Raw genomic sequence first — 18,080 nt, forward strand, 5'->3', positions numbered from 1 at the left:
TACCATTGCTGCAAAACCACCAGCTTCAGAGGACTGTTCCACAGCGGCGGACCCTTTGGCCGCACTCCACAGGTGGCGTAGTCATACATTATAAATTCCATATATACAAATTACCCTTGGATTGACTGCCCTGGGTCATGGACAGGGTCACCGCCACAGTGACTACAACCCTCAGCGTCTACCGGCCCGGCTCCGGGTACCCCACGGCCCAGGGGGCGCGTCAACTTCATAGGTCCCTGATCTGAGACCACTCCTGCAGCGTGATTTACCTCACCTCTGGATCTCGTTGGCCCAGGCTATACATCAGAACCTATTGCACCAGGGCTTGTCGGTGCTGCCACAGTCGCTGCAACATGTGCAGAGTTGAATTCCACCATGTCGGCACATCGCATTTCAGCCGGTGAACTGGCAGGCCCAAGGACTTCTATAGAGATGTAAGTCGTTGAGCTGCGGGATGCGAATGGCGGATGTGAGCACACAGCGACCGTGCCCTCTGCAGAAGGCCATCTAGTCTGGGATAGTGGGCTAAAAATTTATGGACAACCAGGTTCAACACGTGAGCCATACAAGGCACGTGTGTGACATTGCCCCGGCGAAGGGCCGCACCCAGGTTTGCAGCATTGTCGCACACGGCCTTCCCTGGTTGCAGGTCCAGTGGAGACAACCATTCATGAAACTGGGTCTCCAGAGCTGACCACAAGTCCTCAGCTGTGTGACTCACATTTCCCTGACATTTCAAAGTAAACACTGATGCTGTTGAGCCCTGCTGCCAGCATAGTAAGGAGGTGTGCAGGATTCCTTCTGCGCAGTTAGAAAACAGGTGGCATTACCAGACAGGCTTTGGGTGCAGGTGGAGGACCGAGAGGAGGTTGAGGAGGCAGAAGCATTGGAGGAACTTCGAGATAAAGAGGATTGACGCAAAACTCGTGGGGACTGTAAGACTTGGACACCAGCCCCATGTCCTGCTGTCACCATAGTTACCCAGTGCCCAGTCAGCGACATGTAACGCCCCTGTCCATGCATACTCATCCAAGTGTCTGTGGTGAAATGCACCCTGTCACACACAGAGTTTCTCAAAGAAGCGGTGATGTTTTGTGCGACATGCTGGTGGAGCGCAGGCACACCTTTCTTTGAGAAGTAGTGCCGACTGGGCATCTGGGACTGGGGCACTGCGACGGACATAAGGTCTTGAAAATCCACTGTGTCCTCAAGGCGGAAAGGCAGCATTTCTGTTGCCAACAGCTTGCAGATGGTGAAATTCAACCTCTTCGCTTTTTCATGGCTAGGAGGAAATGGTCTTTTACTTGTTCACATCTGAGGGACTGAGGGCTGGCTGTTGTGCTTAGACAGGGTTGAGAAGGGTGTCCCCGGGAAACTGCCGGTCTGTGAGGAAAATGCAGGCGGACATGTTAGGTTGCCTTGATCCAAAGGTGGTGCTCTCGATGTCGGAGAGCGCTCAACAACAGCAGGTGTTTCCACTTCCCAGTGATCTGATGACCTGCCAATCACACTGGCTGTTGCGGGTAAAGAGGTGGCAGGTCTGCGTCCAAAATCATGTGTGACTGCTGTCCCCTGTCACAGAGGATGAAGAGGCTGCGGATGCACAAGATGGGGCAGATAGTGGTTGGCCCGGCCCGCTAGGCCGCATTGTAGCACAGTGAGCTTCACACTGCAACTTATGCTTCATATCCATGTGACGGTACATGCATGAAGTACTCAAAGTATGGATTTTTTGGCCTCTACTTAGCTTTTGGTGACAAATATTACAGATAATACGAGTTGGGTCAACCTTATCGATCTGAATAAATGCCCAGGCTATGCAAGGCTTAGAGCCCATGCGACCTGAAGAGCCACTATGACTTGTGGTCAGAGGCAGAGTTGTGGTTGAGGATGCAGTTGTTGACATGCTTCCAGTACTCCGTCTCTGTCCAGGAAGGCGCAACCTAACCTCGTCGTCAATAGCATCTGTGAAGCCCCGCTGCGCTTGGTATCACAGATCCTAGAAGAGTGTATTGATGGAACTCTCCACAAGAGGCCCTGATAAACATTCACACATCTCCACCTTCCACCTCAGAACAGCAGAGGGAGCCCGTTAGGGATACAAATAGGGAAGGTGGAGCTAGGCAGTTCAGTTCCTCTGAAGAGTTCCTGCAGTAGAGAAGCCTAAGAGAGGTCAGTCTGCAGTGGAGCTCAGTCTAGTCTAGAGAACTCAGTTAATAGTTCAGCAGTGGAGCACGAGGTTCCTGCTAGATAGATTCAGGGAGCCCAGATAAAGCTTAAGGTGTGCCGGCGCCATAAGATCGGTGAAGCGCGGCAAGCTGCCATTAGTGTGTATAGCCTAGTGAAGGCCCGAGTAGGCCGAAGGCAAGTGGCGAGTTAGTTCATTAGGGGCAGAGGAGCTTAACCAGCTCACCCCAAAGCATTTAACGGACACTGGATCTGAGCTTACCGGGATCTCTATGACCCAGTAAGGCATAACCGGAATCCCTGGAGAACTACGAGTCCCAGGATCGCTAAGGTGCTGATACGTAACAGAACCAGGAGACGCTTAGGCCCCGCATACTGGGAGCGTGAACTCCAAGAGAAGGCCCTACCACAAAGTCAGCCAGCGCAGGACAGAGACAAAGTTTGGCCTAGCTACAGGCAGGTCAGAAACTTACGCAGAGGCAAGAAACAGGAGGCCGTACACCCGCTCATTGGGGAGGATCCTGATATGCACCCTTCACCCTACAGTGCTCCAGGATGTGCCTGAATTTCCTCCAGTAAAAGGTACTGAAGTGACTACCGTGTCCGTTCCCGCTCTTGCTCTGACCCAGCTGGGTCTCGCCTGTCCTGCATTCCCCGTGCATACGCTGCCCTGAGACCTAGCTCCAACTGTGGGGAGCTATACCATCGAGCTGCCTTATCACGGGCCTCAGTGGACTACTGCAGCGCTGGTGCTTCTCACCAGATACCACAGGTGGCGTCACGAACTCTTATAAAATGAACAATTATCCACCCTTTTAAAGAGTGACCCCAGGGTACGGGCCAGGGAGCTGACCACCGTGACATCCCCAAGGCCAGGCATAGGCCCGGGTGACCTCATCGACTGGCTGACTGTGGGTTGACAGTAAGTGGGATCTCCAACCTTGTCATCATCACCCTGTGTGTTATCACACCCGTCGTCCGCAAAGCCAACCTCTTCCTGCCCTGACCGAAAAGTCAAGTTGTCGCTCCAATCAGGTATTTGAGTCTCATCATCGTCTTCATCATTGTCTCCACCAACAGGAGTTACAATTTGGGAACGAGGGTCTACATTATGCTCAGAACCTTCTTCATCTGGTCTTAGATCCGACTTATAAAGATTCTGGGCATCAGTGCAGATCATTTCCTCATCTGGATTAACAGAAGCTCTGGAGCAGACCTCCGTTTCCCAGGCTATAGTATGAGTAAACAGCTGTGCAGACTCAACCATCTGTGTTACCCCATACTCAGACGGGCAGCTGGAGACTTGGGAGCTGTGAGGAAGCAAGTGTGATTGGGGTGACACCTCTGAGAGCTGGAGTATTTGTGATGTCGAAATTGAGGTGGAGGAGAGCCCACTTGAAGGAGCACTTGATATCCGCTGAAGCACCTGCTGTTTTTGTGCCTCATATGGAATTTGTAGTGATGGGCATGTCCGTAACAAAGGGATCGGATCACATTGTCCACGAAAATAAGTCGACATCTTAGTTTGGCTGGAAGATGGTCTTTCTTCTGCAGTTGTTACTCCCCCCCCACCGCGGGGGGGCTTGACCCACCAGCGGACAGGCACCAGTATTGGGAGAGGGGGGCTGGCCGTCAGGGTCCACCGCGGCTCTGGCACAAACCCGGCGACACGGAAGTGGCACGGGCAGGAACGGACTAGCCGTGTAGGCTTCTCACTTTTTGGATTTTAGAAGGGCTTGACATGCCTATATCTGTGTCTCCCCCTCCTTTTACTCGTCCACCTCTTTTCTTTTCGCATGACTATATGTACTTGTCACTTTTCCATGTGTTATTTATGTCTTCTGAGAAGTTTGTCAGCTTTTGGACACCATTGAAGGTGTTTTCTATGTGTTTCTATCTGTTTTTGTTTGCCTGCCATTGGTTTTAACTTTGTTCGAAGGTGTTCGACGAACAGTTCGGCGAACACATGGGTGGTCGACGAACCGAACCGAACTCGAACACTACGGTGGCTCAACACTACTGTTTAGACAGAATTTTTTTGTATCCAACATCCTTCATTCTCTGCAATTTGTTAATTTAATAATAGAGATGAGTGAATAAATTTGAGGAAAGAAGATTCTATTAATTAGTCAAAATGCATACTTCAATTATTCGCTTCCATACGGATTCAGCAAAATGTTAGCAACTGTCTGCCATTTTTTTTACCTCTAAAGTGCAAGCAAAAGGTTAAAAAAATCCTTATACCCACCTTACAGCTTACCACTGGGTCCCCTCCGCTCCTCATTGCATCTTTCAATCGCCAATGATTGCATTGAAAGCCTCGGTCCTCTCATGTTGGACTGGGACTTCCCGCTCTAAAGATGCCAGGACGGTTCTGCACTTGTGCACTTGAGGTCATGATAACATCAAAAATTTGTGATTTTGTCAGAGCATGAGAGAGTCAAGGGATTTCAGCCCTGGTGCTAGAGATCAAAACATGAATCGAGGACCAGAGCGGTGGACGGTGAGGAGCGGAGGGTCCGGAGATGTGAGCACTGATGAAAAAAAAAATCCTTTTACACACATCTTAAAGTTTATTATAATCTGGATATTGGCAAGACCCCATGCAATAATAAGTGACATTAAACTTGCGAAGAAGAAAGTCTCTGCAAATTGAATTTACCTTAAAAAATATATATGAACAAGTGAATTAATTCCAGTTTTGCCAGATTCACTCATCTCTAATTACTCATATCACAATTAGATAAATACGTGGTCAGTATCCAATTATATCTGTCTGTGGAATATCAGATGTTCATTACTCGCTCAGCTCTTATTTTGTCTGAATTAAAAATATATTGTTTTGTAACAAATAAAATTTACTGAATAGATGGAATTTTGTCCATTTTACTCCTGTGGACTCTTAATAATGATGCAATGCAAACTGATAAAGACTTGGTTAATATGTTAATTCTTCTAATTTCAAGCTCTAAATTAAATAAACCTTAAATTTCCTCTTCGTCTTCCCCAGAAACAAGTCAGGTGTTTGTGTATTGGTTTGGGCAACAGTGCCATTTGTTATTATGTATTGATGTTAAAGAATAGTCTACGAGACACAGCAAGCTCCACAGAGGTCTCACCTGTCCAGAGCCTTGAAATCTCATTATGTACTAGTCCAGACTCATTACCATCTCTATGATGGCAGAGAATCTCCCACCATTGCCAACAACTCAGCATGAGAACACATGAGTACATACATGGGATCCACCCAAGAAAACTGTACACACCGGCCATTCAAATGTAGATGACAGGGAACATTCACTGGAAAAAACAATTATATGGAAAGTTAGGTAAAAGCGGTGTGTAAGTAGAATGAGTCTTTATTCCCACAACTGCTCCTGCATAAAGACTTGTAAAATGAGAGTCTATCAGGGAAGTATGTGACCATCTAGATATAAAGATGTGTTTTGATATCTATGTAGAATACAAAAAACACAAGATAATGGAATATACCAACAAGTATCATAAAAATCTGCACATGGTAACTAGAAGAAATATAGAGCGCACATAGGGTCTTATCCGAGATAAAAGGAATATAAGTGAAAGATCAATTAAATTCACTCACCTATTAGGGTTGTGCAAGACACAACCACTGTACTTAACATTGGAGGCTGCTGCAAACTCCGAAGCAATGATCCTTTGTTGGGTGAAGAGAATGGGGCATCAAACTGCGCTGCTTGCCTGTCAGAATTACGTACCAGAGGAATCCAAGTCGATGTAATGATGAAATAGTCTATTTCATCATTACATCGACTTGGATTCCTCTGGTACGTAATTCCATAGGAGACTAGCAATTTCACCGCACTTGGAATTTTTTTCCCATTTTCCCGTATACGATACGGTAAAACTAGTAATGGCATTGAAAAGTACAACTTGTCCTGCAAAAAATAAGCCCTCATACTGACCAAAAAATAAAAACGCTATGGCTCTGAGAACAAGGGGAGCAAAAAACGAAAATGCAAAAACGGAAAATCCCAGGGTTGCAAAGGGGTTAATAAACTCTGTGATTATCATAAAATGTATATTCTCTTAGAAATTGTCTAATATTATTACTGCTCCAGTATTCCAGGATAAAAGTTCTCTTTTATGGTTTCAAATATATACAATGCAAGAATATAAAAATGGTTGAAAAGTCAAGAACAATTTTAAATTGATAAATTTTCTAAAAGTTTGGATCAGTCTCCAAAGTGACTGAAAAAATAGTGAAAATATTGGATGCTCTTTATTTATAGTTTGGCAAAAGAAAAAACACTGAAGTAAGTAAAACCAATCCACTGACTTATCGGTCAGAGATAAGACAAAATGGGGCTGCTTTTATTCCCCCTTTCGCCCATTAATTTTATTTGCTATTGAATTTCCTGTTAATCAGACCAGTCAGGATTGCCAGCCATAGACCAAGTACAATTCATCGTTTCAACATCTACTGGTAGTCATGTTTTAAATTCCTGGTATCAGAAGCAGCTCTAATGTGAGACCTTTGATATAGATTTATTAAATGTATTAAGTTGCTTTAGTTGGGAAAGATCATCTACGTACCATATGGGGAAAAAAATATAGCTTAAAAAAAAGTAAATGAAACAAAGATCTCTTCCAGTAAAAGAAAAAAAAAGGTAAATCATGAATTGTACTTTACCTTTAATATCACTGTAGTACATGTAAACTTTAAAAAAGTCTTGAAGATAAATGCTAATTATAATTCATTAATTGACCTAACAAACAGTTGCATAGGCAAATAGAAATAAGAGAAATAGAAGATGTAGATATATCTATAGATTATTAGATAGTTAGATATGATCTCTGTAAAAAAAAAAAAAAAAAATTCTACCTCCCACTAGTATAAGTCAATTATTTAGCTCAGCTATACGAGGCTATTACCACCACTATCTTCCAATTTTTGATCTACTCTACCAACAGGTTGAGATTTGGATATTGTGTAAGCCTCAAAAAAATCCACAATATTAGGAATGTAATACGACCCGAGGAAGAAAAAAAAACTTCCTTGATCCCAGTGGGTAAACCATTTATGCATGCATTCTATTTATAATGACAGCATAATTGTACTTTAATATTAACAATTATACTTTATTTATACATCATGCATCATAGATTTACAACTGTATACCATATTACAGCAGTTCTTCCCATATCTCATATCCATTCCAGTATCATTTTTATTATGGTTATCCTATCTCTGATTTGATTTGCGCTTCTTTATAGCTTTTGTTACATACCCACTGCAGATATTTTAATTATTTCTATTGTATCCATTGACCGTAATCTCGTGTTTTTTTTTTCTTAGGTATGTATTGCTTAATTTTCACTGAGGATCATAAATGTTAGTCCTGTGCACACATATTTAAAATGTATTTATTAATTCATCAGTTAAAATTAATCTTGTATAATTTTATTATGTGTAGATATATGCATATAGTATATTCTCCTTGAAGAAAGAGTTAGTATTTCAGCTCACCTGTTTTACTGCACGATCCCAAAGCCAGCATAAGTAAGTCCAAAAAAAAATCGAACAGCAGAAGGGCTTGCAATAAAATTCCTAGATTTATTGTTGAATTCTTTGTACAAGAGTTAAAGCCACCAAGCAGTGTGCACATAAAATCACATAGGGAAGAAATACAGGTTACGCGATTCTGGCCCTCAGACCCTTAGTCTTTACCTTGTGTCTTTGATTTCCCCTCTCATCTATCTATTTCGGTAATTTAATTATTTACAAATAGAGATGCAAAAAATTTTGTGGAATGGACCAGATGGGTGAACGTGATGCATGGTGGGTGGAGGAGGGAGTGTAAGTATTTTTATTTTATTTTTTCATCATACATTTATTAAAGTCTGCTTTTTGGGGATACACCACACCATAATATGGGACATTAAATTTGTGGACAATAATTTGTCTGCGAATCAAAATGGTCCTGAAAAAAAATATGACGAACATGCAAATTTTAATGTTCCTGATACACTTAAAATATTTATCTAATCATGATATTAGTATGTTCAGAATCTGTTTATATTCTGTGAAATATCAGAAATGCATTAAATCTGGTGAAGACCCCAATGGCTTAATTGTTGGCTTGACCTTTCAGGAGTTTCTCTGGATACCAATGGCCATTTTCTATTTGCAAAATATATCTGACAATTTTTCTGTAAACACTCCAGCTATGGCTGAATCCAAGACCTGGAATCTGTTGGCCACAGTTTTGACGTAGTCCGCTCTGACCAATAATTTTTGCCTCATCACTATTGGGATAAAAGTTACTGCAGCCATTTTATCTGAAGGGAGAAAAGAGAAATGTTACATTTATAGATGTTTTGTGTAAATATGAAAATTTCTCCAAAACTTCTGATCCGTGAAGGTGTGAGAAAAAATGCTAACTCCATATTCGCAAAAAGTCTTATTTGCCCAAGTGTGAAATTGTTTAACCCATATGGTGAATGCAACTCTAAATAATAATGGTGTCCTCATCGCCTCCATGAAATGCAAAAAAAAGCCAATACAAGATAAAAGTGTAATTTTGCATTGCCATGTTACCACACATAGAATTTTTCCCTTATTTTTCAGTAAATTATTTGATAAATTTATTGATGGCCTTCAAAAATACAAGCCCTCATAAATGAGAATGTAACAATGAAAAAGCTATAATTCTTGGAAAAAGGGAAGGACAAAATGAATTACAAAAATAAATAAATAAATCTACATTTTGGCGAACGCAGATTTTTTTAAAATTCAGTTCTATATGATTATATTCGCTCAAGTGGAGAAACCCCAGACTATAATTAGGGGCAAAAAAAACCCACACAGTGCTGCAAAGTACAAGAGATGACAGATTTGACCTGCTGAAAACGGGTTCAGTATTTAACCCCTTCAGCATCTTGGGTTTTTCCATTTTCTTTTTTTGCTCCCCCGCTTCCTAGAGCCATAACTTTTTTATTTTTCTGTCAACATGGCTGTATGAGGGCTTGCTTTTTGTGAGACACCATTGGTTTTATCAGATCGGGTATTGGAAAACAATTACAAGTGCAGAAAAATTGCAAAATAATTGCATTTCCACAATTCTTTTTTCCATGCTCACTAAATACTAAAGATGACCTGCCATTATGATTCCCCATGTCATTATGAGTTTGTAGATACCAAACATGTGCAGGTTCTTTTTTATTTAAGTGGTGAAAATAAAAAACAGAAATTTGTAAAAAAAAAGAGTTGCCATTTTCCAAGACCCGTAACCTCTCCATTTTCCTTGATCTGGGGCAAGGTGAGGTGCTTATTTGTTGCGTGCCGAGCTGACGTTTTCATTGATACCATTTTGGGGTAGATACAATGTTTTAATCGCCCGTTATTGCAATGTTGTAGTGACCAAAAAAACATATTTCTGGAGTTTTAATTTCTTTTCTTGTTACGCTGTTTACCGATCGGAATAATTATTTTTATATATTGATGGATTGGGAGATTCTGAATGCGGTGAATCTAAATGTGTGTATTTTTGTATTGTTTTATTTTCAGTGGGGCTAAAACATTTTTTTTTTACTTTATACTTGCTTCAATCCATGGGAGACTAGAAGCTGCGATCATCTGATCTCCTGAGCAACACATAGCAGGGCTTCACTGCCGGAGCCCGCATCAAAGGGTGGGAGAAGACTTTGGACGTACCTATATGTCCAAGGTCGTAAAGGGGTTAATTCATTGTTCTTGATCACAGCCATTGAGTTTCTGCATCTGCTCAAATTAAAGAATTCTGCACCTCAGTAATAGTTCAAACAATTAAAACATGTCAAGGAACGTTAGCTTCAAAATACATCTAGATTCCCAGGTACTGTGAACACGTCAGCTTACAGAACATTCCAAACACGTCTGCAGGATGGCTACTTTAGTTGAAATTACTAAAACATATACATCCGATTTATATAATTTAACAGGCAAACAACAAATAATGTAACATAGTAGCAAATTATGGATGATAAAAAATGAATTGATCTTTTTTCCCGGATCACCACAGAGACAAGGAACCAATGACCTGCACACAACAGCATCAGTATACAGCACGGAGCGGGGATGTCATTGTGCTGCGTTGGGACTCTGACGTCATGTGCCGGCATGGTGACATCAACTCTGGTGGACTCGTTCATTTACAGACTACTATGAGGGCCATCATACAGTGTGGGGACAGCTCAGGGGTGAATCATTAAGTGTTAGAGCTATTAAACAATTTGGGGGCTACTGTGGGGGCAACCATACAGTGTGAAAGACCCTCAGAGCATGAGGGCTACCATGGGGGCCGTTATACTTTGTTTTGGGGTAGCTTTGGGCCCTCCATACTGTGCATAGGGGAGCTATACATGGGGAGGATATTATTAGATGTTAAATTGGCACTTAAGCATCATTGTTATAGGGGCACTTAGAGTATTGTGACGGTCAAACGTGCATATAGGGGCATTTTTACATTCTAGGGACAAAATGTGAACACTGATCTCTAGGGCACTCGTATAGGACATTAAAATTTTCTAGGGGGCAATTTAACCATCTAAAAGGGCACAGAGGAGGCATTTTACTTTACAAAGGGTCCAGTGGTGGGAATTACTATGTGAGGTGGTAAGAGGAGCACAGTTTTTGTACCACACAGCAAGTGAGCTACCTCTTGAAGCTCATCAAGAGAATGGCAAGAGTGTGCAAAGCAGTCATCAAAGCAAAAGGTGGCTACTTTGAAGAACCTAGAATATAAGACATATTTTCAGTTGTTTCACACTTTTTTGTTAAGTATATAATTCCACATGTGTAAATTCATAGTTTTGATGTCTTCAGTGTGAATGTACGATTTTCACAGTCAAGAAAAATCTTTAAATGAGAAGGTGTGTCCAAACTTTTGGTCTTTACTGATATATATATTTTTTTAAAATTAACCCCTTTACGACCTTGTCAGTAATAGTATGTAGCTGAGCCCTGGGCCTATAGGGCCAGCTACGTACTATTACACGCGCTGCGATTGCACCCAAACACAAGCAGTGTGTTGCGATCGCCGCCCGGTGTCAGCTGATTCTCACAGCTGATACCAATGCTATGTGCAGGGAGTAGTCCCACACCGCTCCCTGCACTTTAACCCACACAGTTCTGCGATGGAAGTTGATCGCAGCATTGCGGTGGCAAGGGGGGAAGTGATCACTATACTCAACTCTCCTGCCGGTGTCCTGCGATGCCTACAGGGGCTTCCGGATATTATCATGATGACCCGATGTCGTCATGACAACATCCGGGTCACCAGGAGGCAGGACGATACTTTGGTAATGCGCAGAGCATGACCAAAGTAATGTCTCCCCTGTTTGCAGCGCTGACAGGCTGCATGGTGTTGGGAGCTGCAGCCGGTCAGGCTGCAAAAAGTGAAAGTCCCTTAGTGGGACAATGTGTAAGAGTAAAAAAAAAAAAAAAGTAGAAAAGTGAAAATAAATAATAATTGTAAATATATATATATATATATATATATATATATATATAAAAAATTAAAATATAATACCCAAAAAATAAAAATATATTGAACCCATAATATTTATTATGAAAATAAACAATAAAAGTACACATATTTGGTATCGCCGCATCCGAAACGACCAGACCTATAAATCTGTCCAACTAGTTAACCCCTTTAGTGAACACTGTAAAAATAAATAAATAAAAAACGAAGCAAAAAATCAATGCTTTATCATCATACCGCCAAAAAAAAATGGAATAACATGCGATCAAAAAGACGACTAAACTACTGATGTAAACGTACTGACTAGTGTTGAGCATTCTGATACTGAAATATCGGGTATTGACCGATAATCGCGGTATTGGAGTTCCGATACTGAGTTCCGATACTTTTAGAATATCGAATACCGGAATCGGAAGTTCCCATAATGCCTGCGCTCTGCAGTGTCTCTGAAGGATGACAAGCTGGATGGCAGTGCTCAGCTTACTGTACTTGTCATATAGTGTAAAGGATTTATTAAAAAAAATAATAGTGCTTTCATGCACCGTCTCTTAAAAAAAGCCGGCCGGCAATTTAGCAGTGGTACCCGACAATTTAGAATAGAAAGAATAGAGTATCACACATAGATTAGATAGATAGAAACATGTCAGTCACATATATATGAAGTACAGTGACAGTGTTGCTTACTGTACTTGTCATTTAGTGTTAAAATAAAGGATTTATTAAAAAAAAAATTGGCGTGGGGTTCCCCATAATTTTAGTCTCTAGCCGAGGTTAAGCAGACAGCTTGGGCAAATGTTGGAAGCCTGGGAAGGGGGTAATACCCACAGAGCTTCCCAGGCTACTGATATCAGCCCCCAGCTGAATACCTAGCCTTTACTAGCTATTAAAATGGGTAACTCCCCCCAAAAAAATGATGTGGGGTCCCCCTATTTTAATAGCTAGCAAAGGCTAGGCAGACAGCTGGGGGCTGATATTAATAGCTCAGGAAGGGTGCCATGATTATTGGCCCCCTCCCAGGCTAGAAACACTAGCCTTCAGCTGCCCCAGAAATGGCGCAACCATAGGACGCACCAATTCTGGCACTTAGCCTCGCTCTTCCCACTGCCCTGTAGCGGTGGCAGTGGGGTAATAGGGCTGGGGTTGATGTCAGCTGGAATTATAAGCTGACATCAAGCCCAGGTTAGTAATGGAGAGGCGTCTATAAGACACCCCCATTACTAACCCCATAGTCAAAGTTAAAAAAAAAACACAAACACCCAGAATAAAGTCCTTTAATTGAAATAAACACAATTCTTTATTGTTCTAAATTAAACCATACTTACCATCACGCCCATTCCAGCTGAAGCCAACGATCTCCTGCAATAAAAGAAAAATAATAAAGCAACATCATCCTTACCTTTCCATGGTTTCCACGACAACTTCAGCTCTGATACATTCACATGACAGGCTGGATCGCTGCAGAAAGCTGCCATCCTGCTTGCCATGCCGCAGACACTGAGAAGCGCAGGCATGCTTGCGCTCCTCGGTGTCTGGCTGTGACGGCATCCAGATGAGCCAAGTTCATGTCCAATGAACTCAGCTCACCTCATGCACGTCACCGACAGCGTGGGAAAATTCTCCTGCTGAAGCGCTGAGTGCAGGAGAATTTTCCCACGCTGTCGGTGACGTGCATGAGGTGAGTTCATTCTCCAGCCTGTCATCTCGATGTAGCAGAAATAGAGCTGTCCTGGCAACCATGAAAGGTAAGGATGATGTTGCTTTATTATTTTTCTTTTATTGCAGGAGATCTTTGGCTTCAGCTGGAATGGGCGTGATGGTAAGTATGGTTGAATTTAAAACAATAAAGAATTGTGTCTTTATTTTTAGGGGGGTCCCCCATTTTAATAGCTAGTAAAGGCTAGGTATTCAGCTGGGGGCTGATATTAGTAGCCTGGGAAGCTCCGTGGGTATTACCCCCTTCCCAGACTTCAAACATCTGCCCCAGCTGTCTGCTTAACCTCCGCTAGAGACTAAAATTACGGGAAACCTCACGCCAATTTTTTTAAAATAAATCCTTTATTTTAACACTAAATGACAAGTACAGTAACCCCACGCCAATTTTTTTTTTAATAAATCCTTTATTTTTACACCAAATGACAAGTACAGTAGGCAACACTGTCACTGTACTTCATATATATGTGACTGACATGTTTCTATCTATCTAATTTATGTGTGAAGCTCTATTCTTTCTGTTCTAAATTGTCGGGTACCGGTGTATGCCGCTGCTGAATTGCCGGCTTTTCATGTTTCACTGTGAGCACTGTTCCCATCGATTTGGGCAACCACCTCCCCCAATACATTCTACATTATTGTTAGTAGTTTTTCTTCATGTAGAATTAACCTACAAGGAAAGAAAGGGTTTATTTTCATTCCGATATTTGTGTCCCATTGACTTGCATTGGTTTCCGGTATCGGAATCAGCGATATCCGATACTTTTTGAGTATCGGCCCGATCCAATCCGATCCGATATTTCCTGATATCGGAAGGTATCGCTCAACACTAGTACTGACCCAAAGAATAAAGCTGCCTTATCAATTTTACCACACGCACAGCGGCATAAAAAACCCTTAACAATTCCAGAATTGCTGTTTTTTCATTCTGCCTCCCAAAAATCGGAATGGAAAGCAATCAAAAAATGTCACATGCCTGAAAATGGTACCAATAAAAAAGTCAACTTGTCCCCAAAAAAACAAGCCTTTAAATAACTCTGTCAGCCAAAATATGGATAAATTATAGCTCTCAAAATATGGCAATACAAAAACTAGTCTTTGCAAAAAAAGCGTCTTTTAGTGTGTGACAGCTGTCAATCATAAAGATCCAATACGAATCTGATATCACTGTAATCCCACGACCTGAAAAATAAAGTCGCCTAATCATTTATACCACACGGGTTAGGGTTGGGGATAGAGTAAGGATGTGTGCCCACTATGCGTTTTTCAAGCGTTTTTGATGTGGATTTTCTGCAGCGTAAACGCTTGATAATCTGTGCCCCATGAACCCCAATGAAAATCAGCATGTTCTGTGGCCATGCTGCGTAATTCTCCACAGCGGATTTTCCTTGCAAAAAAATCAGCAGCATGTCCATTATTTCTGTGTTTCTGCATGCAGATTTGAGGTCCCAATGCATTTAAAAAAAAGCTAGTCAAATCTGCATGTAAAAACGCTGCAAAAATGCGTGTAGAATACGCAAACGTTTTTACTGCCAAGAATATGCAGAAACGCAGACATTTTCTGCTTCATTTCTGCATCACGGGCACATACCCTTAGGCTGTGTGCACACGATGCGTTTTTCATGCGTTTCCGCTGTGGAATTTCCACAGCGGAAACGCATCAAAAACGTATGGTAATCCGCACCCCATGGTCCCCAATGGCATTCCGCAATGTCAATGCACATGCTGCGGATTTTTCCGCAGCGTTTCTGCAGCGCTCATAAATCCGCAGCATGTTCATTAATTTTGCGGAAGCGCAGCGGAAGCACCGCCATTGACTTGCATTGAGACGCATAGAATCCGTGTCTGTACATTTGTACAAGCGGATAACATGCGTTTACATGTGCGGATGGTACCTAGTTCTGGAGGAGAGGAGACTCTCATCCAGACCTGGGTACCATTGTACCTGTAAAAAAAAAGAATAAAATAATAAATAAAGTTTATATACACCTGTCCAGCGGCCTCTCTCTGCTTGCTGGCAGCGCTTCTCCATCCAGGACCTGAGATGACGTCGCGGTCATGTGACCGCAGGCTGTCTCGCGAGATGCCGGCAACCCGGAACGAAACAGGAAGGAGCGCGATAGCACACACGGCGGCATCGGAGGTAAGTATAGCTTTATTTTTTTATTTTTTACGGTCACACTGTATAAATCCATGCCGTTTGCATGGATTTATACAGTGTGACCTAGTTGTCAAGCACTTTCCAAGTGATGCTATCGCCTGGAAAGTGCTTGTCAGTCCGCATGCGGAAACACATGGGTTAACGCATGTGAATCAGCATGTATTCTGCAGGAAAAACGCATGCACAATCTGCATGCGTTTTTTCTGCCAGGGAGATGCAGAAATGCTGCAGAAATTTTTTGCTTCATTTCTGCATTGTGGGCATATAGCCTTAGGGTTGGGGTTAGAGTTGGGGTCGTATTAGGGTTGCGATTTTTTCAAATGTAAAGAAAAAAATATGATGACAATATGTCGACCAGTGTTGAGCGCAAGTTCTCGCTACTTGAGACTGCATCGGGTGCTCGGGTATGCACTGAGTATTGTGGGTGTTCGAGTGACATGCTTGAGTCTTTGCCCCATATGCTTCGTCGCCAAAAAAACATTGCTGGAATCGCCTGTCATGCACGAGCAATCCCCACATGTGTTTTTTTGGGGTGTCTAACAAACGTGAAACAAGCGGGGCAGGGACTCGAGCATATGACTCTAGCCCCCATGATACATGGTGCATACCAGAGTAGCGATGAAAATTCAAGTAGCGAGTGCTTGCGCTCAAGACTAATGACAACTTATTCAATATGATGACCTAATGTTATGAAATTATGTCGTACCTCTGGGTTCAAAATGTACACTATACCCCTTGATTAAATCCTTGAGGGGTCTAGTTTCCAAAATGGAGTCAATTTTGGGGGGTTTCCACTATTTAGGCACATCAGGGGCTCCCGAAATGCGACATGGCGTTCTCTCTTGATTACAGCCAATTTTGCTTTCAAAAAGTCACCCAGTGCTCCTTCCCTACTGAACCCTGATGTGCACCCAAACAGTGTATTTTCCCCACATATGGGGTATTGGCGTACTCAAGAGAAATTGCACAAGTTCCATTTTCTCCTCTTACCCTTGTGAAACTAAAAAAAATTGGGGCTAAAAGATCATTTTTGTGGAAAAAGTTAGATTTTTTAATTTTCACAGCTTCATGTTCTAAACTTCTGTGTAGCACCTGGGGGTTAAGGGTGCTCACCACAATCTAGTTACGTTCCCTGATGGGGTCTAGTTTCCAAAATGGTGTAACTTGTGTTGGTTTTCCACTGTTTAGGCACATCAGGGGCACATCCGCTAATTATTCAAGCAAATTTTACATTCAAAAAGTCAAATGGCGCTCCTTCCCTTCCGAGCCCTGCCATGTGCCCAAACAGTGATTTCCCCCCAACATATGAGGCATTGGCGTGCTCAAGAGAAATCGAACAACAAATTTTGAAGTCCATTTTTTCCTGTTACCCTTGCAAAAATAAAAAAAAAATTGGGTCTAAAGTAACATTTTTTTGTGAAAAAAAAAAAGTTAAATGTTCATTGTTTTCTTCCACATTTCAAAAATTCCTGTGAAGCGCCTGAAGGGTTAATAAACTTCTTGAATGTGGTTTTGAGCACCTTGAGGGGTGCAGTTTTTAGAATGGTGTCATTTTGGGGTATTTTATGTCATAAAAGCCCCTCAAAGTTACTTCAAGTGTGATGTGGTCCCTAAAAAAGTGTTTTTTTTTTTAATTTTGTTGGAAAAATGAGAAATCACTGATCAACTTTTAACCCTTAAAGAGCACTAATAAAAAAAAAAAAAATTGGTTCCAAAGTTGTGCTGATGTAAAGTAAAGTAGATATGTGGGAAATGCTATTTATTAACTATTTTGTATAACATATCTCTGAGCATAAAAATTCAAATTTTGATATTTTCTAAATTTTCGCCAAACTTCCAATTTTTTTCACAAATAAACACAAGTGATATGGAGGAAATTTAACCACTATCATGAAGTACAATATGTCACGAAAAAACAGTTTCAGAATCAGTGGGATCCGTTGAAGCGTTTCAGAGTAAATACCTCATAAAGTGACAGTGGTCAGAATTGTAAAAATTGGGCTGGTAGTTAACGTACAAACCTCCCTGGGGGGGGGGGGGGGTAAAGGGGTTAAAGAAATAAGACATGATTAAAAACTATATCTTATCATGGCTTAAAAAATGTGACACCCTACTGCTATTTCAAATAGAAAATAACCATAAAGGCAAATCTGAACCAAGGTGTCCACAGTCCAGGGGAACGGTCGGACGTTAAATAAACCATGGTAGTGATGATTAGAGCACAAAATGATGCCTGTCGTTTGGTGTCCACAAACAAAATAAATGGTCAGAGGTTAATAGACCAATAAACAGTCATAAGTAAAGTTAAGAGCAGTATTGCTCCATCAGGGACAGGTAGTGACTATACAAGAAGATGTTCCCCATAAATACCTCATATAACAGCCGGGGTGTAGACAGCTGTCCGGTCACATTAGCAAGTCCTGCTCAGCACGTATGCACAGGAGCCGACACCCCATTAGAGCTTCAGACAGGTGAAGATGAGGCTTGGAAGGCATGTTGGATATATTCAAGCCATT

General features: G+C 41.9%; 1 protein-coding gene across 1 annotated transcript in view; it reads right to left on the reverse strand.

Moving 5' to 3' along the window:
- Nucleotides 1–4,649: 4,649 nt before the first annotated feature.
- Nucleotides 4,650–18,080, reverse strand: part of LOC141171663 (maternal B9.10 protein-like) — a 47,973-nt gene continuing 34,542 nt past the window's right edge. The window contains exon 4 of the mRNA XM_073655325.1: nt 4,650–4,721. Within this exon, the coding sequence (XP_073511426.1) occupies nt 4,650–4,721 (72 nt within the window). The remainder of the gene's footprint in view (nt 4,722–18,080) is intronic.

The sequence above is a fragment of the Phyllobates terribilis genome, unplaced genomic scaffold (assembly GCF_046119375.1).
Source record: "Phyllobates terribilis strain yellow unplaced genomic scaffold, ASM4611937v1 Scaffold_12__6_contigs__length_324123572, whole genome shotgun sequence".
In the NCBI taxonomy this organism is placed as follows: domain Eukaryota; kingdom Metazoa; phylum Chordata; class Amphibia; order Anura; family Dendrobatidae; genus Phyllobates; species Phyllobates terribilis.